Source organism: Ixodes scapularis, unplaced genomic scaffold (assembly GCF_016920785.2).
Source record: "Ixodes scapularis isolate PalLabHiFi unplaced genomic scaffold, ASM1692078v2 PGA_scaffold1__304_contigs__length_218370807, whole genome shotgun sequence".
In the NCBI taxonomy this organism is placed as follows: domain Eukaryota; kingdom Metazoa; phylum Arthropoda; class Arachnida; order Ixodida; family Ixodidae; genus Ixodes; species Ixodes scapularis.
The window spans coordinates 73,884,791-73,908,819 of record NW_024609846.1 but is presented as its reverse complement, the minus strand read 5'-3'; the positions used below and the strand labels follow the sequence as shown (position 1 = coordinate 73,908,819).

Below are 24,029 nucleotides of genomic sequence, written 5' to 3'. Positions count from 1 at the left end.
ATGGAGCATACAGATAGCTTGTCCGCCTTGATCTGATACGATACATCCTCCTTCCCAACGGTCGTTCACCGCTGAGCTCAACACCTCTGGCTCGTTTTCTGGAAGCGCTGGTCATAACCCAATCGCTCCGGAGGCCGCTTCTGTCGTGTTGTCCTTCGCGGTGGCTGAACCGTTGGCTGCTGAGTTTCCGTTTGTAGAACCGTCGTAGTTGCCGTTTGTAGAGCCGTCGTGGTGGTTGGCGCTGTGGATGTCATTCCGTGTGACGAGGCCCGGTCGTCGTACGAATCTTCGTCGTCTGACAAGTCGACCTCGCATTCTTCCTTCGTCGCTAAAAGGTGTCGACGGTTGCGCCGAAGAACGGTATTATTCTCCGTACGCACGTAAAAGGACCGCGGCCCGGCTGATCTAACCACCTTGGCTTTCCGCGCCCACGACGCTCTATTCAGGCGTACCACGTCGTCGTTTTTAAGGCGGGGCAGCACCCGCTCGTTGTGGCCTGTCTGTCGGTGTTTCTTGACCGGTATCGCAGGAAGGGGATCAAAGTCCGGCACGGGTGTGCGCAGCCACCTTCCTTGCAGCAGCTCGCATGGAGACCGACCATCTTCGACAGGACATGCCCTGTAATTTAATATGCCAAGCCAAAAGCATTCGTTTGCAGCTTTCGTTTTCTTTAGGATGCGTTTGATTATTTGTACACCCTTTTCCGCGAGCCCGTTAGATTGGGGGTATTGCGGGCTGGATTTCACATGTTTTAAATCGTAATACTTTGCAAACAGCGCGAAATCGGGGCTGCTAAACTGTGGGCCGTTATCTGAGCATACCTCCGTTGGGATGCCGTATCTCGAAAATATAGCACCCAGTCTGTCAATAACCGAGCTGGCTGTTGTGTCGGGTAGCAGCTCCACCTCTGGCAAATTGAACATCGAATCGTAAACTCACAGATAGTGTCTTCCGGAGTACTGAAAGAGATCGACACCGACACGGTACCATGGTTGAGTAGGCGTCGGTTGTAGAATCAGAGGCTCTGATGGTTGCGTAAAGGCATATGTTTTGCAGGTCGGACAGCTTTGGATCAACGACTCGACGTCAGAGTTTATGTTCGGCCAGTAGACAAATTGCCTAGCCCTAGCTTTGCACTTTACCGTGCCAAGGTGGCCTGCGTGAATCCTCTTTAACATCTCTCTGCGCATGCTCGTGGGAATTACTACTTACGTTATTTTCAAAAGTATGCCGTCTACTACTGAAAGTTCGTCGGCAAATGATTTCAGCGCGCCTTCCACTTCGTCTCCTCTCCCGAGCTTTCGTAGTACTACGCAAAGATACGGATCAGTAGCGGTTTCGTGTGCAAGTTTCGCAGCCGTTTTTTTTCACTTACGAGTGCTGATACGACTGTGACGGCGTGGATTTCGACGTCGCCCGTGTCTGCGGCCCCCTTGTTCCCAGGACCAGGAGACCGAGAAAGCATATCAGCCAGGGCCATCTGCTTGCCAGGAACAAATATCAACGTGTAATCGTATTTGAACAATCGTAGGAAAAAAAACGTTGCACTCTTGGCGGCATATCGGCTATGCCTTTCCTTGATATGTTTATCAGCGGGCTGTGGTCGCTCTCGAGTATGAGTGGGCGACCATACACAAAATGGTTGAACTTCTCGCAACCGAAAACCAACGCCAAAGCCTCTTTTTCAATTTGCGAATATCTCTGTTCCGATTCACTCAGCGCTCTCGACGCGTAAGCGACCGGTTTCCAGCAGTCCCCATGACCTTGTAGGAGCGCGGAGCCAATTCCACTTTGAGATGCCGTCTGAAGTTATCTTCGTCTCCAAACGTAGGTCAAAAATAGCAAGCAGCGGCGCCTCGCTTAGCTCCTGACATATGGCTTGTCATTTGTTTTCATGATTAGGTGTCCATTCAGAAATGACGTCTTGTTTGATCAGGGAACGCAGAGTCGAAGTGCGCTGGGAAAGTGACGGTAGATACTTGCTAAAATAGTTAACAACTTCGAGCAACCTTTGTACTGCCAATTTGTCTTGTGGCTTTGGCATTTTGAGAAGACCGTCCACAAGGGCGGGATTGAGGCTAATGCCTTTGTGGCTAATGATGTCGCCCAGGAACAAAATTTCTTGAACGCCGAATTGGCATTTGGATACATTAAAAGTTAGGCCCGCTGCTTCAGCTGCCTTTAGTGCATCGTGCAGCTTCTGGTCGTGCTCCACCCTAGTCGCACCCCAAATCAGCACATCGTCCACGTATATACGTATGCAAGGAAGGCCCTCGAACACTTCGTTGAGGGCTTTTTGAAACACCTCTCTAGCTGACGCTATGCCGAATGGAAGGCGTAGAAAGCGATAACGGCCGAACGGCGTGGCAAACGTGCATATCTTGGATCATTGCTCGTCCAGTGGGATTTGGTGAAACCCTACGTTTGCGTCTAGGCGCGAGAAAAACTTCGCGCCTGCCAAGTCCGCTTCAGTATCTTCTCTAGGAAGCATTTGGTAGTGTTCTCTTTTCAGTAGAAGCGTATGCACTTGGGCTAGTTGGTGATCCATGTTTGTGAGGGTAAAAGCGCTAAAAACAACAGACAAGTAAAAGAAACGTACAACACAGAGCGCTCTGCGTTGTACGTTTCTTTTACTTGTCTGTTGTTTTTAGCGCTTTTACCTTCTCTTTTCAGGTTTTAATTAATTCTTCTCGGATCCATGCATACCCGCAACTTACCGTTTTTTTAGTACAATGACTAGCGGGCTTACCCAGTCTGTCGGGCTGCTGACCTTCAAAGTGATGCCTTCGCGTTCCATTCGGTCCAGTTCTGCACGAAGAGGCTCTCGCAGCAACAGGGGAACCCTTCGAGCTGGCTGAAAGATTGGCACGGCGTCCTTGCATAGCACCATCTTGTATTCCTTCGGGGTACGCCCGGTTCCGTGGAAAAGCTGCGGGAATTCCTCGACGACTGCTTCGGTGTTCCGAAGCCATATGTCAGGAGCTAAGCGAGGCGCCGCTGGGTTTCAGCGTCACGGTCTTGAACTTGCGGGGCACCGATAGTGGTAACACGTTAGCTTGTGACCCTGTGTCAACTTTGAAACTTAGGTGTTTGCCTTGAAAACACGCGTCCACCAGTCAGTCGCGTTTTTTGTTGGCGCTGCCGACTGCGACATCCAGCACCTCGAAGTCGTCGTTTTCATGCTGTACCTCGTAAACGGCATCTTTCTCGCGGCAACAATATGCGAAGTGGTTCCGCCCATTGCACGAGTAGCAGTTCTTTCCGTATGACGGGCAGCGTCGCAAGGCATGCCTTCGATTGCAGCGCGTACAGTTCGGGTTGCGCCGGGGGCTTGTCGGAGCGTTCTTGGTGGTCTTCATAGCGTTAACGTCGAGTTATTCACTTGTCTTACGCCAGACTTCATTTTAACGAGCCGATGTTTCTGCCGCCTTGCATAAAGTGATGACCTTTTCCAAGGTCAGGAATTTGTCCCTGAGCATCTTCTCTCGAAGCTTCGGCAAGTTGGTTCCAAACACCACTTGGTCGCGTAGCATCTTGTCTGCCATGGTCCCGAAGTTGCAGTGCTGCGCTTGTCTCTTCAAGATACGTAGAAACTGCTTGAACGGTTCCGCCTCGCCCTGCAGACGGGAGCGGAAGACATATCTTTCGTGAATTTCGTTTTGTTGCTCCACGCAGTATTCTTCGAATTTGGCAGTCACGGTGGCGTAGTCTTCTTTGTTTTCTTCCTCGGTGAACACAAAATTGTTGAACACGTCCAAGGCTTCCTCTCCCGCCACGCTGAGCACCAGGGCTGTCATTGCCGCCTCCGATCTCGGCTTGTCGGTGCTTGCTGTGGCTTGAAAGAAAAGGTCGAACCTCTGACGAAACAGTTTCCAGTTTCTTCCTACATCAGCTGTCAGTTGTAATGGTTCAGGCAGCCTTAGGTGCTCCATGACGTCGACCTTCACGTTCGGTTCACCCAGAAGCCTTTCTTTCTCGCTGGTAGGCTCATCCCACTTCTGACACCATGTATCGTTCTTGTGTGGGCTGCTAAGAATAGACAACTCGGGTGTCGGGATAACACTGCCTTAGTTTATTCCGTGTTGTTACCTATATATCCGAAGGTGGAAAGGGGTTAGTGTAGTAGAGGGCAAGCGAAAGGCACGTGACGATGGAGAATACAGATAGCTTGTCCGCCTTGAGCTGATACGATACAGGGACGTCACGCGTATAATGAAAGTGGTTAAAAAACAAGCCATGTGATGTGAACCAAAGGTCGCCGCATGTCTCAAATGATTTCGCTTAATAAAGCAATGAATTTGCCTTAAAGAAGAAGCATTCTAGGCGAGATTCGAACCTAAGACCCGTCGGCTGCAAGCCAGACCAACACAATCCCAACACAATCTAGATGAGCGGAAGAACTCCTCCGCACCGTCATCACAGTCAGATCGATCGAAGCCTGATATTGGGCACGAGTGCTGCATCAGTGTTCGGCCGGGGCTCGTGTTCAATGCGGAGGGCAAGTTCGTCTGCTTCTTGCGCAGGTGGTACCGGAGGTGTCAGAAAGCCCAGCCCTAATTGGCTGATCGCAACCGCCTATCTGAGCGTCGTCTGCTCCTTTGCAGCGTCGTCTGCTCGCAACGTCGTCTGCGTCTGTCTTACCTTTCCTGCGACTTTCGGAAGTGCAGAGGCCAGATTCACGAAACGACCTTACGCCAAAAATGTGCGTAAGACAAAACTTAAGAACAAATTCGTATTCACGAAACGAAGTTTTCGTAAGTTTTGCGCAGGTTACGACGAAATCCTACGACAGCTCCGTAGCTGTCCTACGGACTTAAAAACAAATCAGCATGGGCGACAGCGTCGCGGTCGCGACGACCCACGGACGTTTATTTTTCTACGTGCGCTTCTCACGCGTCCGGACTTCAAGCAGCAAGAAAAAAGTAAAAAGTACTTGAAACAGACCACCACGAACAAGAACGCTGGATCCACAAACACTCGGGAAAAGCCCTAACGGCCACGAGTCCACCGAACGCGACCAAGCGAGCTCGGCAGTTAGGCCTAGCAGACACTCCGCGACTCGGGGACCGTCTGCCCACGACCGGCTGGCGTGCTGAATGGAATATGCCCGCGCGACCCTTGTGGACCCTTCCCGTATTATACTTTGATCGCTGACCTCATTTTTAGATTAAGAGGTCAATTTCTTACTCTTGTTATCTCCTTGTTTCCCGAAGCAACGGTGACTCTCGCCGGTGAAAAAGCGGTGAATCTCCGACAGACGCAGGAAAGGTAAAGCAGCCATCGTTTTGACTAGCACGTAAAGCAGACGACGTTAACCGCGCCAACCCGCCGACGCCGTTAAAGAATGAGGGGTCTCGCCGCACACGAAAGGAGGGAGATAGTATTTGGGAGGGAACTTGCGGGACACCAACACGCTCACTCTCGCTTCTTAGCAAACTAACCTCGGCGCCTCGGGACACCTCGCCAGTGAGTCCTTTGACTTCTCTCCTTGATGCGCGTCTGCTAGTTACAGACAAAAACAACGGACCGCGCGAGTTATTTCGTCTGCCCTCTCTGGAAGGCCAAGTCGAGCTCGATCGTAAAGACCTGCACTTCCGAAGGTCGCAGGCTAGGTAAGACGGACGCAGACGGCGTTGCGAGCAAACGACGTTGCAAAGGAGCAGACAACGCTGAGATAGGGGGTCGCGATCAGCCAATCAGGGCTCGGCGTTCTGACGTCACCGCTACTCCCTTTCTCATGCGCAGAAGACGAAAATGAGGCCACTTGCGAGGCGTATTAGCGCGTCGAAGGTCGAACTCGGCCCATATAGCCGAGTCAGCGCGATCCGACTGTGATGATGTTTTATGAAAGGGAGGAGGCAATCCGTAGGCTTTGATTATTCTAGGTGGTGTTTGCCAGACAGCCTACTGAGTAGGCCATATCCGCCGCACTTCCTGCTCACTGGCAGGAAGAGCATGAGAAGCGAATGAGAAGGCGTGCGAAGGGGCCCGATAACGCTATCGCTTTCCACTCCTAAGGGGAAGCTTAGGCGTTTTCCAAGTTTTATTTTACACTAAGGAACTACTCAGAAATTACGATATTCAATGAAGTGAACATCATAATTTAAAGTCAACCTCATCAAGAGATCGGGACACCGACATAGTTATTCCGTGCAGTACAACTATTCGGAGATGGTTCACAATAATTATTTTAAGAGCTAGATATCATCCGTGTTTATTCATTGTCTCCGTTTGTTCTGTCGTCCGTATTTATTCATTGTCCCCGTTTGTTCGCGCTTTTTTAACCCTTTATTCAGTAATGAACCAACTAGCCCAAACCCAAGTTTCAATCCATCATGAACTGAATGCCGAAAAACATCTGCGTCGGCATTATTAACCTGTCTCGTGCGCTCTTTTACGTTTCTTTTTTTATTCAAAGCTCGAGTTTCGCATAAAGTCGTGGAACTTTGTTGGCGTAACTCAATCCGCCATTCTAGATAAACCGAAGCGTCGTGTCGTGTGCCTTGGTCGCAACTGATAACAGTTTGGAAGGCGTCTAGCAAAAGAGTATTATCTTTATTTTTTATGCTATAACAGCTCTGGGATAGCTGCAGACTACGTTGAAACTAATGCGAATGCTGCAGACTGATGTGATAGATACTGACAATGTTGAAATGCTTCTGTATTTTAATGTAGTCAGCAGTAGAGAACAGTAGGAAGTAGGAACACAGCCTTTTTTTTTACCCGGACGATTTTGCGTTTTTATTAAAGCGCTTACAGCATCCTTTCTTCGCAATAACATCGATTTATATTTGCTTTTTCTTTAGTAACTTTTAAAAAAGGCTTGCTTGGACCTTCATAGGCTCAAGAGCTGATTGAGAACATAATAAGCAGAACCAGAATTGGAGGAAAAACATATTGTTCAAATGAAAGGGAAAAGAGATCTGCTTTTCTGGATCATCAAGGCATTTGATGAGACAAAATATGGAACGGGACTGAAGTCGAAACCATGTTCTCTCTTCCGTTCCTTGTTTTTATAATATATCATTTCCTATAGTTCAAAAAGTTCTGAATTTAATGGGAACTTTTTTATGCACCTGCTCGCCACCCCTCTGTGGTAAATTTCAGGCCGGGTCTTGCATGTAAAACTATTTTATTCGATATTTATTTAATGTGTGCGAGATTTTTTTTTTGCCTGATTGTGCTTGTTTACTACACTTTCAGGTTTAGTTATATAAAAAGTAAAATATCTTAATGTTTCTACTGGATTATAGAAACCAGATATATGTAAAAAAGAAATACTCACGTTGCATAGTCTTTGGTCAGGAGCATCTTTCAAATTGGAAAACCCCTCACATTTCACCAAACAATATTCGAGCACTGAAAACTGAAAAAAAAATGCAATAATAAAAAAAATACAATCATTCTGGAGCGTGTGACTAAACAATTTTACCGTCACGTGAAATCCCAGTGCCTAGTAATGGTGCCATATAACGTTCCGTTAGTGGATGCCATGACACGTTAAGTGATCTCATAGTACGTTTCTTTACGTTCAATTACGTTCATTCAGTGTCCCGTAGCGTTGCGTAATGTTGCGTTACGTCGTGTACGTCCCACAACGTCACTTAACGTCAGATGACCGTTGTATTGATATGCCCTGCCATTGGCAATGCGAGTACAAGTTTCTGTGAGTATTTGTTGCCCTATTAGAAGTTGGAAAACAGTTACTCTGAGACATTAAAATATTTATGGGACACCCACTGTGAAGTTCTATAATAAAGCTACATCGCGTTGCGTGAACTTAGCAGGCCTCAAAATAGGGTAAAACGTGTCGAGGAGTGAACTTAGAAGACATGCAACGAATGACGACAGGGCCGGATGCTTTCAGAACTAAAGCTTCCTAAAAATGTTGGTGCCGTGGGGAGAGGATTTTATTATCGTAAAAAAGTGCCGAAATGCGACGGGAGATGCTGCGATTATGCAGAGTGGGACATAACTCTCTGTAGGGGTAATGTTGCAATCATATTTGTGAGCACAAGAGCAAACAGTCACGACTTAGCTAGTGTTTCACTTCAGCGGTGGGAACGATAAACATATAGCGCTTAACAAAATAACAGTGAATGTGCAGCCGAGGCGATGATGAATAATCATAATCTAACGTCTGAGACTGTTGCGGAAAATTGAGAAACTTTCAAGTCGAAGAAAGAGACAACAGTAGGAGAACCATTTTTTGATAAATTGCTTCCTCGTTTTTGGCGCGCCATTCGGCTGAAGTTTGGACACGTGTTCAATTAATGAAGCACAAATTCAACCCGGGACCCGGCAGACGAGTCCAACATGCGCCCAACACTCAATCGAGACTGATAAGATAATGATCCATTTCATATGCCCTCTGCTGGTCAAACAGGTTACCGTGTAGCTAACAATTTGGACAAAGCATCCCCTATACTCTGTTTCATACTTAGTGTGCAACGCTGTCGAAGCTAATGGCGCGAGCATGGGGGCTTGATCTCGTTGATCATTTGCACGCGTTCTCACGCAAACAACACCATAGATGAAGCCTCGCGCTCGTGCCAGTAGCTTAGACAGTGTTGCGCACTTAAAATGAAACGGATATGCAACTACTCGAATTCACTCACGACATTCACTCCCATATGAACAACCACACCCAAGCTGATGCTGTCTTCTTGAACGTTTCGAAAGCTTTTGATCGGGTCCCGCACGGTCGCCTTTTGACAAAACTTGTGTCCTTAAATCTTGATTCTCAGGTCCTCTCCCGGATTCGCGGGTTTTGTTACTGTTAACGGTAATTCTAGATCATCTGTAATTGATGTGGGGTCGGGTGTTCCACAGGGCAGCGTACTGGGACCACTTCTCTTCTTGATATATATCAATGATCTTCCTAACCGTGTCAAATCACAGATTAATTTATTTGCAGACGATTGCGTAATATACAGACAAATCAAGCCACACGACGACCACCTTGTTCTGCAACAGGACCTGCATACTATTGACGTTTGGTGTAGAGAGTGGCTCATGGTCCTCAACGTCTCCAAACGTAAAACAGTCCCTTTCACTCGTAAACGGATCGTATCCTCATTCCCACACTCATTGAACAATGGACTCTTGACACAATCACCCCACTACAAATACCTCGGAGTTTGTTTTGCTGCGGACCTTTCCTGGCCCACTCATATCCGCGCAATTACGGCGAATGCAATTACGGTGACGAGATGAGCTTCTGCTCGTCTCGTCGCCGACGAACATGCCGCCGCCTCCAGCATCCACATCGTTGGCGTACACCACTTTGGCACCTGCCCGTCCACGCAAGTACAACGTAGACGAACTATGGGAGCGGGACGACGAAAAGCATGCCTTCGCATTCACAACTCGTAAGAAGTGCTTAGGTGTACCTCGAGTATTTTTCTTATCTAATACATTATCTTTGTAAAGTAAGGTGTTTATTAACACATATCGCGTCACTATATTTCATACAAAGTATTTTTGTGCTTCACGGAATATTTTTTTTTTAAGTTACATAATGTTGTTATGTTACATAATGTTGTCGGTTACATGACGTTGTCGGGCCGGGTGAGTTATACAACCTGGAAGACATAATATACGTGGATAAAAGTCACAATATGTCGGTTAATTAACAGAAAGAGTGCTACATGACTTTCTTAATTATTGTTAACAAAAATATGGTTTAACGTAAAAACTGTCTGAACGTCATGGAAGAACATTCAATAAGTAACTTTTGAAAGATTTGGGGCGTGTGGGAAGTGCGGCTGTGCGGTAAAGGTACAACTCGTGCAGCAGTCAAGTGCCAGCGGTGCGAAGACGCGCCCGCCGTCGGTATTCCGTCTCTTATCTACGTTTTTTGCACCGCCAGCATGGCGCCCATTTTAGATAGACACATCTACTTTTTAGACTCCGCTGTGCGTGCCTAAAAGCCTTGCTCGCCTATGACGCAGGAAACAGATCCAGCGTGATTATACAGCCCATGAAAATATGCCAGCCAATAATTTGTAGTTTTAATGTTGCACACAAACAAAATTTGCTTTGTCTTTTCCCTTTTGTTTTACGAATTGAAAGGGTTTTCAATGAGATGTGATTATATATATATAGGCAAAAGTAAGGTGCGCAGACAGAGCAGCCGTTTGATGATAAAGTCAAAATATAATCTGATGACGAAAAAAGTCGTCCTATTTTAGTCCTTGTTCAAGCATTTCTCAGTCCCTTCTCGTCTTTTTACTCTCTTATTTCTGTCAAGTCGTCTTCTTTCTTACTGCCCGTTACACTCGCCCCCCCTCCCCTCCGGTAGAGTGTACGTCCAGGACAAAGTCTAGGTACTCATGACGCGTCGCGGAAATTTTACCTGACTGCGATGAACTGTGAGAACGTTGGGTGTCTTCCTCGTGGTAGAAGTCTAAAGTGTTCTTCGAGGCGTTGTGTAACAGGGCCAAGCTGCCTACTTATTTTAAAAGGCCCGGAGTACCTTGAAAGAAGGTTTTATGACCGCTGTGGAACATTTGGAGTATCTCCTGAGAAGTACCAGGTCGACTGGTTCAATCAGCGGAGCTGAACTGATGAATTGAAGCGCTATGCGAGCTTCGACTACTTGTGTAGAATAATGAGCCGAGCTCTTTCCCGTGCCTCGCATAACCCCTTCGAGAGACTGTTGCTATACTGTTGGCCTAGGCGAATCCACGCCGCGTCTATTGCTGACTCTTCCGGCAGCGTTGGAAGTTGTCCTTAAAGCTCACCAAAAGGAGATTCACCCGTTGTTTCATGAAGGCACTGTTCAATGCGAAGGCCGTCGCTCCAACGTACCGATCCCAGTCTTTATGTGACGTGCTCACAAACACAGCCAGAATATCCCCAGGGTGCGGTTGGTCCTCTCAACGAGACCGTTTCGTCTGCTGATGGTATGATGAATCTGCGACGTGTTGAATCCGCACTCACGTAGAGCGCCCTCAAAGAAGTCTGAGGTCACCTGAGCAGTTCTTATGAGTTATGAATGGGAAAGCATGGATGTTGTTCTTCCGCCCCCTTAGTCGTGTGCAGCGTAGTGGCGTGGACGGCCACGCTTCGCCACTGCCGAGGTAGCGGCCGACGGCCGAGCGCGCTCTCGTGAAGTGGCTTCGCCGGGCTGCGCTCGGCCGTGCAGCCTCTCCGGAGTCTGCCCGAGTGGGCTGTGCGGCCAGGCCAGCACCGCCGCACATCTTACCAGCGGCCGGGCCGCTGGGTGCGCTGCGCCGCCATAAAAAAAAAGTAACTTCTCCGATGGCTTTTTTTTTTTTAACAACGTCGCGCGAGAGCCGATGAGAGTGTCGTTCTTTGATGACGCGCGCCAACCAACGGGAGCGTATCCACCAGATTTCTGCTACAGACGAAAGTCTTCGCTCCATTGGCACAGGGGAAGGTGCCGTTTGGCACGGCTTCAAAGCTGATGACGTCGGCTCGATCCATGTGACCAGTTAATGCTTTCGCATTAAAATCCTAATGGGAAGTAAGTTCGTCTGCCTGAGATTACTAGGAGTGGACGTCCATGTGGCAGCACAAGGTGGCGGTTCAAAAAGGCAACTAGGTGTGTTGATGAGGTGTCCAGAACGTCGCCCACTTCTACCCATTTCGTAAGGTTGCCCGTCGCTACGATGATATAATAGTTACCGTCCTGTGATAATGGAAATGGACCAAAGTGGACTACTGCCAGTTCAAATGCGGAGCGGGATAAAGGTATTTGTTGAAGTTCTGGCTTCACTGGATTTCATGGAGTTCTCCTAAGTTGGCACATGGTGCATGACGCTAAGTAGTTTCGAACATCACCTCTGAGTCGTGGCCGCCATAATCTTTCTGGAACCTGGACTAACGTCCTGTGCTGACCCAGACGACCTGCAGAGGGCGCTTCATGACACATTTCCAGAATCCCATGTTGTTCCTACTCAGGGGCAACCGGAAGAGATGGTAGAGATGGCAAAGCAAGCCATATATCATCTTGTTGTGCGCTCGTAAGCGGCGCATGAGCCTTTTAGGAAGTGATGGCGACCCATTGGCTTTTTATGTGAGTACGTAACTAAAATGTTTCGATATCATCTGATTGGGCTGTTTGCAGGTCCAGCAGTGCAAGAACTAGAGAGGCGGGGCGTCCTTCGTTGTGTTTCTAGAAAGAAAATCATCATCTTGATGCTGCTTTCCGCTTCCATAGAAAATGAAGAAATTGTATTTCTGCAGTTTCATGAACCATTGTGTTAGTTTTGGTGTGTGGTCGCTTTTGGATTTAATCCAATACAGAGCCGCATTGTCCGTTACCACTGTAAAACAATTTCTGTATATGTACAGATGGAACTTCTCAAGTGCCCAAACAACAACGAGACATTCAAGTTCTGAGAAGTGATATGGTCTTTCAGGTTGACAAAGCTTATGGCTGGCGTAGGTGACGGGACGTTCCACCCCAGAATGATCCTTTTGAGAAGAACAGCACAGAGTCTCTCACCACTTGCGTGCGTTTGGATAAGCGGTGGATCGGTTTCCAAAAAAAAAATGGTCTAGGGTAGGTGGTTCAAGGAGCGCCTTTTTAATGTCAGTGAAAGACCCAACCTTCCTCGTACTACACCGCCACTTAGTGTCCTTTCTACAGCACAGCTATTAGGTGCCCGTTTTCGGCTTGAGCGTCGTCGCCGTCGCCGTCGGCGTAACCGCGCGTTGCATTTAGAAACGTTTCCCATAACGATGTCACATGTCACGTGCAGCGTCGCATGGGTCACGAGTGACGTCACGATGGTCACTACGGCCACAAGTGATGTCCCTCGTAACCGCGCGTTGCATTATGGGACGTTTTGCGACCTCCACAAGGTAACTTGTGAAGGTCGCAACATAGGTCACGACCTTCACAGTGAAGGTCGTGACCTATGTGACCTTCACTGTGACACTTGCGAACTCCACAAGGTAACTTGTGGAGGTCGCAACATAGGTCACGACCTTCACAGTGAAGGTCACGTGAAGGTGACGACCTTCACGAGGCCTTCAATAGTGACGTCCGGAGCGTCATGAGGGAGGGAGGGTGAGGAGGGGGGATGAGGAGTGCGAGGAAGGGATGAAATATGAGGGAGAGGGAGGAGGGAGAGGAAGAGGAAGAGGGGAGGAAGAAGAAGAGGAACCGCGGGCGCAGAGAGGCGCTCCTATAAGAAACCAAAACCTAGAAACGGGTCCAAATTAAGCGTTTTTATGGAACGCCGTAATATACTGCTCCTGCGTTATATCCTTCTGAAAAGAGTTGATTTAGTTGTTTTTGATAACGCTGAGCAAGTGTCTAATTGAAACCATATGTCTATTTGCATTCATTGAAAAGTTAATGAACGAATTTTGATTAATTAGCCGACTGGTTGTTACGATTAGCACCCTATACTGCGTCCCACTGGCCGCATAACTCTCCTGCACAAACCACTCTAGTGGAACTTTCTCGACTTTTTTAAAACAAATCTGTAAGTTAAAAAAGAACAGCCTGTATATATGTGTATGTATACAGGGTGTTTCACAAAAGGTGGACAAATTCGGTATTGCGAAAGTTACGCATCGCACCAAGAAAGGCTCTTGTCGTTTCGGTCCAAGGTGTGGGGCCTATTTAGGAAAATTATTAAAGATCGGGATAATTGAGTTGTTAATTATTTTCTCATAATTAATTTAAGGAATTGGTTTCAATAAAAACCTTGCTCAGCATCATCGAAAAAGAATAAATCAACAAAAAACAGAACGATAGAAGGCACGTACCGTATTTTATAGCTTTTTAAAAACCGTACAAGTTCGACGAGTTGTTAAGTTTCTGTTTGTAGTTGGAGCGCTTTTCGGCAGTGACGATAACACACCCCGTCAAGAAATAGTAAAACCAGCCTCTGCTGCGTTGCGCGAAGACAGCGCAGCAGAGGTTGGTTGCAAATGCCTGAAAGGGCCATCTTCTAAGATATCTAGGGAATCACTCCTCCCCGTAGGGATAGGCTGCACCGTATATTTAATGACAATGAATGAAGATTGACAAGCTGCAGCCGTAATAATATTGTGAACAAAGAGGGGAGAAACTGATTATCATATTTATTGCATTAAAGTTAGGAAAAGCGAAAGCGAGCTGCCGAAAATTGCGCCAAAAGCGGGGATTGAACCCGCAACCTTCGCCTGTCCGGGGTGATGCCTTAACCGACCAGCAACGGCGGTCGTCTACCCAGTTAAGCGAATTCGCAACTAACAGTACACGCAGAGAGCTGGTCAAAGCTTAAGTCCGCCGAAACCAGTGATCGGGATGGTCTAATCGGTTCAATTCCTGAGACGCCTGTGAACAACATTTCATAAAAGTTTACAAAGAATGTACTTGTAGGCAATAAAGAAAAAGCTCCCAAAAAGAGTACTAAAAGCCATGAAAAGACACAACTCAAAATTTATGTTATAAATGCGCGTGATTTTATGCTTACTTAACACCTTGCATTTCTCTGCGACCAATGTACGCTCTGTGGATGATACAATCTTAGTCTGTAAAGACAAGGAAGGACTACTCACATCTTTTGTGACCTTTAGCATAGAGGTATTGCAAGTTGCATTTATTGGCACTGTTGTTTTGAAATCATCGCCTGTAACCAATATTAACCATAGAAATTAACAAGATTCACACAATGTGAAAGTTTATCTTAGCTTTGAAGCGAAATTTTGCAAGATTGCTATGAATTGGTTCCGGCCCACTTTTTTAATCTTTTTTTTTATTTTCATGAACGCTTCAGGGGAATGTAATTTGTTCGTAAAAACTTATTTTTCATTAAATTATTGATTGCGTTAAACAGACAACTTGGATCGCAACAGATATCATGAATGTTTGTTAAAACATTACTCTCGTGGCCTCCTTCTTCCCTTTCCGGATAAAATATTTTTATGGACAAAATAAATCCCGACAAAAAACTGGAACTTCTTGGCACTTCGACGCTTCATTAAACGATGTTCTCTTTTATTTGGAACTTTTTGACCCTTTATTGTCTCCTTAGTTTGTTTATTTTTACAAGCCTTTTAACTTGAAAACAAATTAAGATTTCCGCAGTTTAAAATTGTAATAAGTGAACATTTCATTTAATAAAACTTCGAATAAGCAGCTGCAGGCAATGTCAACACCACCCAAAGCATGGTCTTCTATACAGAGATATCTAATGAAATATGCGGCACAGTATTGTTTGGTGAGGTCGGGGCTAGTTCGGAGCTACGGGCTACGGGCACTAGCGACCCTCGGTGGAGCTAGAAAGCCTGTATTACAGAGAGTTTCCAACAGGTCCATTGGGGTCACGCGGTCGTTCCTCCTCGCCACGCATGAGCCCTTGAGACTAATCTCCGCCGGAGGCTTCCGCCATTAAATTGCAACCGCTTCCCATGGTTTCAGGTGGACCGTCTCATCAATCTGGGCTGAGTAGGTGGAGCAGACGCCGACATAGATTAACACTATGAAATGCTCAGTTCGCTTTGTACTGCGCCTATTCTCTCCCTGATCTGAGCGATTGTAACTCGCCAACGATTTTCAGTCCCGGAGCAGAGACGCGTTGCGGTGACGATCATTTGTGTGTGCTGTTTGAGACAATGTCAGCTAATGCAGTTCTCAATACCTACTTGGAAAACGCTTTGGTATACATTTCCACTGGAACCAGCGATAGGTCCCACCAGGTTACTCCTTCCACGAATGGAAAAATAATAAGGTTTGGGGGAAGCACGGTCAAAGAATAAAGCTAGTTTGATGGTTGCATCCTATATTATCTGGAGGATGGTGGGTGCACTGTATTTACTTAATAATTGAACGAAAGATAAACAGAGCCTCGGAAAATGTGATGACGGAAGCGTTTTCGCTAAAGTTTGGCTGCGGTACTGAGATTCGCCCAGCGCTTCCTTGTCAAGTAACTACATCTATTCTCAGCTGCACTTCTGTCTTTTTTTTTATACACTTTAAAACACATAATTTGCTACTTGTTGCAGTCAACGTGCACTGGGGAGAAATATTTATTCATGCAAAAAATATCATAGAATCTCTCTCAGTAAAGTTGCATCAAAACACACATTCCGGGCTTCTCTTTTGTAACTTTGAGCTAAAGACCTCGAGAACACATTAGCCAGGTCATACTCGTCCATCGCATGAAATGTGTAGTTAGCGAAAACAGGTCTGTGAGACAGAGCAGGAATGCTGCAGTAATTGTCGGTAGACATCGGTGGAATCGCAAATTAAAACTTTAAAGTTCGCCAGTACACAAACAGCGTTCTCGACGGCTTCCGGCAGTGGTTTCTGTAAGAACTCGCCTCTTGTTCCGAATCAGCTCAGCCTACTTTTTTAAGGCGTATAGCATACATACAAGTTGACTTGACGGGTACAAAAGCTTTCCTCGGCACTAGGGTCGCATCAGGTTATTGCTTAAAATGAACAAAAACTTTAATATTTGATTTTTTAAAGAATAAATAGGGAAATTTCTTTGAGCAATAGGTTAATATGGTTTAATTAAAAGATAATCACATGCTCATAATTTGTTTTCCCAACAAGCTCTCTGTCCGTATAGTACAGGTTGGGGCCGAAAGGACTAACACATTTTGCACGCCTTAAAAATATTCAAATTCCAAACGTACATACCCGAAATTGGGCATGCGAACGTACTTTCTCAGAAGTTTCATGTCTATTTCTTTTTTTACAGCTGAATTCTGAGGTAGTGAAACATTAAAAATAAAGAAAAATCGGAGGTTGCGTGTTTTTTTTTTATATTTCTTTTACAAGCCTGGTTTTTGTCTGCGAATTGGTTTATGAGCCTGCTCCGGGGTGGCTTGCTCTACACAGAAACTCTAGAACAATAAAGTAGAGGCTGGTGATGAGCAAGATAACCGCGATAACTAATACTTCTAACGGCATATATGAACAATGACCACCTAGGAACAAGCCCAAGAACCAGTGTACAGACGAAGAACATGCGGTATAAAACATTGGGAATGCACGACCGTTGGTTCTGCTCAATTTTTAATATTTTACCACTTCTTACTTGAGATCTTAAGAAAATTAGTCATAAAACGTGTTGTAAAACTACATTTGTGTGCCCAATTTCAGGTATGAGCGTTTAGAATTCAAATTGTTCAGGGCGCGCCAAACGTGCTAGCCCTGTACATCTGTACACATCTACATCAATGAAGCATTTGCTTTGGGCGTATTCATACGTTTCATATATTGTGATACTACCCTCGAATCTGTACAGATGACCCATACATTTCTCGCAAATGCGCGAGTTGTATTCAGGCCTGTCGCTAATTTGGAATCCGGGTTTAATAGAATACGTGGTGTGAGAGCGTTGCAACAATTATTCATTATCTAGGCTGCATATCAGGAAAGCCCATGTTGATTCATTAAAGGTAGTTGAATAATCGGTGTACACTGAAATGTATTTTTATATTCTTAGTCCTGGGGTATAAATCTTAAATGTCTTGCAAGAAAAGATGATCCAAACTTTTTTTTTTGGTATCACTTAAACATTGATTTTACGACAATAACCGTTTTCATGAAGTTTCGCAGCGGACGCTTACACGTATTTATTTTACGTACGTTGCGGTCTGTCATATTTCCTGGGAATTTTTCTGGAATATATATACATCAACTTATGTTACCAAAGAAGCTGGATCGCCCCTAGCGGCATGTTATCGGCGCTCCGCGTGCGCGTTGGGGTGTTGTCAAGAAGCGCGCCGTCCCCTGACAACGAACGTTGAAAGTGCGATGTTATTGGAGCGAGTCTCCGGGTTCTTTCTCACGTTGAAATTGTTGATTCTACATCTTCCTAGCTATGTCTGACTACATTAGTGGCCTGGGAAATATTAGAGAGTCTTAGTAGATTGTACGACGCAGAGAGCGGGTCCAGTAGGCGCGTGCTCAATCTATGCTTCTAAGTGACGGCGTGCACGAGCTCCTGCTATCAAAGCGTAGCTCTCGAGTACGGTCTACTAAAAGCCACTATTGGCAAGGTTCGTTACAACGTAAAACTTTGCGTGAATTTTAGGGAGTTTTAGTAGATCGCGTTTTCAGGACACGCTTTGCCCCTTCAATGCATGCTCTGCAGCGCACGCGAGCAGCGGTAGCGGGCCTTGGAAAACGACTAAACTCTCTAATAATCTCACGTGTGACGATTTATTCCGCGAAGACGCCGTAGATGGACGTTAAAGCCTGATCCACATAATAAAACTCTGCTCGCTATTTTTAATCGCAACGTCGCTCAAGCTGACAAAAAAAAAGCGTGGACAGTTGCTGCCATGCTTGACTTCAATACTTGAAATCGCAAGCAGAATCGGACCGTGTGAATCAGACGTAACAAGTCGGTGATGGCCACCGATAACAATGATGAACAACCCCATTATCTACCAATTACAGCAAGCCTACTTACACCAAACATCCTTCATATTAAAAAGTATTTTAAGGCCTGCACTAGCTTCTTCGCTATAAGAAGTTAAGCACGTTACCGTGTGACCTACGGGCCGTGTCATTTGGAAGGGGCACGGCGACAATTTGAACAAGCAGACGAGTTTGTACGAGCAGACGACAGCTTCAAATGTCAGACGGCCGTTTGAGTGTAAAGGCGCACTGGACCAGGGTAGTCCGGACTACTTGTAGGGTTTTTCATGTTATGTTGGAACAGAACGAAATAATCGGATGACCACATGTCTCCGTGAATTTAACAGAAGTCGTTTCCCGCACAAGCAATTGTGGCCCGGCGGCGTCTAGATTTCCCTTTTCATGGCATTTCTGTGTTTTCGGGCTAACCGGGCAGGCAGAAAAAACAGGTGAAAACTGCTTTTGATACATTTTCTGGCTTTTTTAGTACGGCCCCAGTAGTGGAGTTTTGAGGAGAAGGCAGGTTTCAGTCTGTTGTTCTCGAAAACAACGCAGGAATGTCCCGACAGCGTGGCGCCTTCCCCCGCACCCCAGATCGCAAGGGCGCCTGAAATGCCACCACCGCGGCCTGAACTAGGAGAGTTGAGTTGGTATATAGCAGTAATTTAATGGTATGTGCCGTTATGGCGTCACGCGAGCTTTTAGTTTCACATGAAAACCGTCCCCTATATTTAGCAGGACGTAAGTAAGCTAAAGTTAAACACGACAGTATGACTATATACAGCATTCTGCAGCATCTCAGCTGTCGGCAGAGTACGTTCGCAGTACGTGGCAAAAAACTGGGAGTTTTTGTATCCAGTAACGGAAACAAGGATAATGGGTTCCGAATGTGTCCGATCCAAATAGTTTGTTGATGCCTTTATAAAAACAAAAAAAATATCACTCATTTATTCAAAAAATTTGAAATTTTCGCTATGATAATATGTCAAAATAAAATAAGCACTTTTATATGTATAGGACAAACATTATTACATATTTTTATTCGGGTAACATTGAGAGTGTAGTTAATTAACTAAAGCAAAATGAAACATTTAATCTTGCTTTGGAATATTTTCATACTTTTAGCTACCATATAAACAAGGCGGAATTAAGAAGATTTTGAAAGCTCATGCAAAATCGGTATGAAATATTGCCGCGCGCGCAGCTGGCCAAGTAGGCAGCGCGCGCGTGGCCTAACGGTTATCGCGCTTGCTTTCCACGCTGAAAGCCAGGGTTCAATTCCTGGCTGCGGAGGCACATTTTTTGTTGACTCTGTAAAGTAATGGTCTGGTAAATTCGAGAACCGTGTTGCTTGTTCTGGGTCGGAATGTTCTACACGCCGAACCTTCTACGCTGATTATTCCAGAAGCCCACACGTGTACATAAGGGGCTCCGCGTGGCGATCTGCATTCAGTCTCGCCCCAGCGTTCAACTCTGCTGTCACGCCGACTTCGACGCCCGCGACGCTCTGTTATTACCTTTTGTACCCTTTTTATTTTTGGCACAAGTTCGCCACATTAAACGTTTATTTCTTCTTGTTTATTTATTGTTTTTGGTCACCACCCGTGACAATATGCAAGTGCTTATCGGCTAGTGACATGTGAAATAAAATTATTCAATTCGAATTAATACCCTATTTGGCCACGTCTAAGCAACGTAAAACGTTCCCAACGTTCTTTATTTATTTTACCCTCGAATATATCATTGTGTTAATACAACGTCAGTGATAGAGATCATAGTATTCCACGAAAGCTGTGTGTTTGTTCGTTGATAGGTAATTGAAAATGGGGTGTTTTTCAGAGATATTTACATGCTGACTTTCCTAGAGAATGCTTCATACCTCTTTTCTCTTAAAAATTGGAAGGTTTATTTCAAGTCTCTTGCATCTGGTGCTTCCAAGTGACATGCTTTGAACCGGATACACATACTATCATCTCCATATGCGGATATGGGTACGGGTGCTCGGAGGGGACATGGCAATTCGGTGATTACCGTTAAGTAATGTGGGCTCGATAAGACAACATTGTGATATACGCCTCTAATGGTGCATGTCGTTATCAGTGCTCGCGGTTGCTAGAGATATTAAGTAGCTCAGATTTTTTTTTAATCATAAAGTAGAACTTGTTTTTGTACCATAAGAGAGATGAGTCTCTCGAGAATATGAGCGTGTCTAACGGCATCGAAAATGCGACGGACATTGTGGAGTACAGTAAGGTCGATTCTCACAAACCTTATCATTAATACTCTGCAAATACATTCCGCTCTCCATTTTATTAGACGATAGTTTGCTATTTCTTGAAATATTACAATCGTCTCAATACCCCGTTTCGACGAACGTGCATTATCTTCTCAAATGTGTTGCCTCTTTTCAGGATTACTGGGTGGAATGTTTTGAGATGCACAGATTACTTTCCCGGTTTTTGAAGCTGAAGTCATATTTAGCTAGTTTCTAAAATTCAGGCAGTAATTCCATTTCGAATCTAAGAACAGGCGGAGGGTAAAGGCAGGCATAGTGCTCCTGAGTGCAGTACACGTCACATGATCAGGTAAAGTGGCCCGTGTTTTTCAAGTTACACAAAAAGAACGAGAAAGTTCACAATTAGCGAATCAAAAGTTTCTATGTTAACTTATCAAATACAGCTTAAAAAAGGCGTATTGTTCTGTTACACAAGAGGCACGGTAGTCCGCCAATTAAGCTGAATTCTTTTGTCATGTAAACAAGGCAAAATGTATACATGTATACATATAGATCAAATCAAAGCTTCATTTTTCAGGAAACTGGAGGGATTACCAGAAAATGAGCTATTAAAAACAGCTCGACTGCGTCTAGGATCTATTTACATTTTCATTAGCAGCAGCTTTGACACCCTCAAAAGCACAAGTTAGCATTTATAAATAATCTCAACAGAAAACACGTGATTTATAAATAATCTCAACAGAAAACGCGTGATCTATAAATAATCTCAACCGAAAACACGTTATTCGAATTCCTTCCATACGAAACTTCACACAGTACAAGCGGAGGTCTCTCTTATTTAACCTGCAAATCTTTATGTTGCTTGTGATACACTCGTTTAATGAGGATGGTGCAATAAATGTAGTGACTGAAATTATTGTTTGTGCGAGATTGAGGTAGCATATATGTCTCCGTACGACGTGTGTTCACATTACTTTCGTTCATTATGAGTTGAAAGAATGTACAAAATATCTACAAGTGCCTCAGATGAGGAACAAATCGCATAAAACAAACGGTATTCGCACAGTCGTGATACATTGAACTATTAACAACAGAGCGCGTGGCTTTCTATACATACTGCGCAGCCTGACGACGGGCTAGGGAAGGTTGCGCACGCGCATTAAGGCCACAAGTGCGAGGGTTCGTGTCCATGCCTTGCTGTGGTCTTGGGCTATCGTTCGGTGTGCTAGAGCTTGACTTGGCGCGACGCAGTGCTAGGAGCCCGTTTGCGCCGCCGTTATCCCGTCTTCCGGCTGCGTCGTGCAGCTGCGGCGCGCCGTAACAAAGCGCTCGCACGCCCAGCCGAAGCGCTGCCACACCGAGCAATTGTCAAGGCATATCTTAGTAGAACGCGAATTGTTGTACCTCAGGCCTTATTGTGTATGCGCAACCTTCCCTTGCCCGTCGCCAGGCTGCGAAGCGTGTACAGAAAGCCACGTGCTCGGTTTTTCGTATTTCAATGTATCTTGATTGCACATGAAGTATTTACAGGAAGTAACAACAGGAAATATTTGAAGTTTTGTAAACCAAGGTTCTTTGTGCTCTGTATACAAATTATCCGCAAAAAAGCGTGACATTCGTTTTTTCTTTTTTTTTTTTTTCAGTAGTAATAGCTCAAAGTCGGGGGTAAAACACTCCGGCAACAAGCGACGACAGTACCGACAACTCTAAAAAGTTTACCATCTCGATAGTTGACATGGAATTTCAACGTCAAGTGCTCCGAAAACAATACACCTAAAGGTTTATGTTTCCTCACTAATTCAATATCCGAAGTGCCAAGTTCGCTTTATGATTCACCGTGATTGGTTCAATAGCAGCCCTCAATAAAGCAACGTTGGATTTCGCTGCGTTTACGTTGAGCGGAATTACGTCAGACCATATAGAAAACTTTTGTTGAACATAATTTGCTTTGCATATTACTATAATAGCATCATCAGCAGAGAGAAACAGGCCTATATTTTCTGCACAGATAATAACCTGCACTCCATTATAAATGTTCACATTATAATGGAGTGCAGGTTGCACTCCATTATAATATGAATGTGTGCATCAATGCACAATGAGTGCATTGATGCACACATTAAACAAAAGAGGTCCTAATATACTCCCTTCAGTATATTGCTCCATATTCACCAGAGAAGAGCGATGTCGATCACGAACAACACACCCGTTCCGATGTTGTAAATACGATTTCAGAAAAGCAATTGCACACCGCGATGCCATAACGACTGAATTTCGCAAGCAAAATTGGGTGATTTAGAACATAAAATGCTGTGCTAAAATTGATGAACACACCTACCGTATAAGCCTCGTTTCTATGTTCTGTAATATAATTTTCTTTCGAAATAACAGCGCAGCTTCAGTTGATTTACCATTTCGGAAACCGAACTGATTGTTGGTTAACACAGAATGTTTTTTTTAAAGAGCAATTGATACGTGTAAAAACATTTTTCTCGAGTGCTTAAAAAAAACACGTAGTACGATTATAGGTGTATAGCTTTTTACCATGTTTTTATCACCATCTTTTTATATGACTCCAACTTCAGCCAACTTTATGCTTGCGGCAGGAGTATGGTGCAATAATATCCACTGCAAATTTAACTGGCTTGATTTCTAGCTTGTCAATATCACTACTCTTAATGTTCTTGAGCACTATGTTAAGGGCTTCTTTCTTCACACTGGGCTTCAAAAAAACGTGTCATCGACATGCCTGACATAACAACTGGCTCAGTCGTCGTAGGCAGTAGTCTCTGTAGTTGTAAAGTGGGCGTTAAAACATTCCACCAGTCACGCTCCCGACATATTGCGGCATTCCATGGCTAATTCTTCTGTTACAAGAATACAGCTCATTGCGACTAAGAACTTAATTTCTAACTTTCCAAACAACCTCAGGGCCCAGTTTTTGTGCCGTCATAAAATGTTTGCTTATAGTACAACGATTATAATTTTCTTAGTTTGGACGTTAATCCTTTTCTAAGTTTCTTAAAACGTAATATCTTGTCTTGATTTCTTTACGTTTCAAACGCAATATATACGTGTGTTTTTCTATAATTTTCTTATTTTGCTGTTTACAGTTACTGTTTTGAACGGATAATGTGAGTAATAAAGTGCTTTGAAAATGTGTAAATATTCGTTACAAGATTCATCCGCATATATTGAGTAAATAGGGGTTCGATCACAGTTTAAGACCGCGTCCCTAATTGCTAGTAGGCAAGCATCTGTCATTTTCTAAAAAAAGGCGGTATAGAATTCGAACTTTCTTTTTGCGGTTCGTAATTATATAAGGAAAACAAAAATAAGATTCCTGATATCGCAGCTTCTGGTTCCCTTGAGTTTGACTTCGGTAGATGTATTGGTAATCAAAATATCAATTGCATTTTATATGGATAATGTGACTCTAATAGCGGA

The 24,029-nt window shown here is 44.9% G+C and overlaps 1 protein-coding gene across 1 annotated transcript in view; it reads right to left on the bottom strand.

The window, feature by feature from the left end:
• LOC120840204 overlaps positions 1-24,029 on the bottom strand; it is a 116,403-nt gene that overhangs the window by 85,005 nt on the left and 7,369 nt on the right. The window contains exons 2-3 of the mRNA XM_040210611.1: positions 14,527-14,597; positions 7,286-7,366 (exon numbers count right to left, since the gene is read on the bottom strand). Of these exons, the coding sequence (XP_040066545.1) occupies positions 7,286-7,366; positions 14,527-14,597 (152 nt within the window). The remainder of the gene's footprint in view (positions 1-7,285; positions 7,367-14,526; positions 14,598-24,029) is intronic.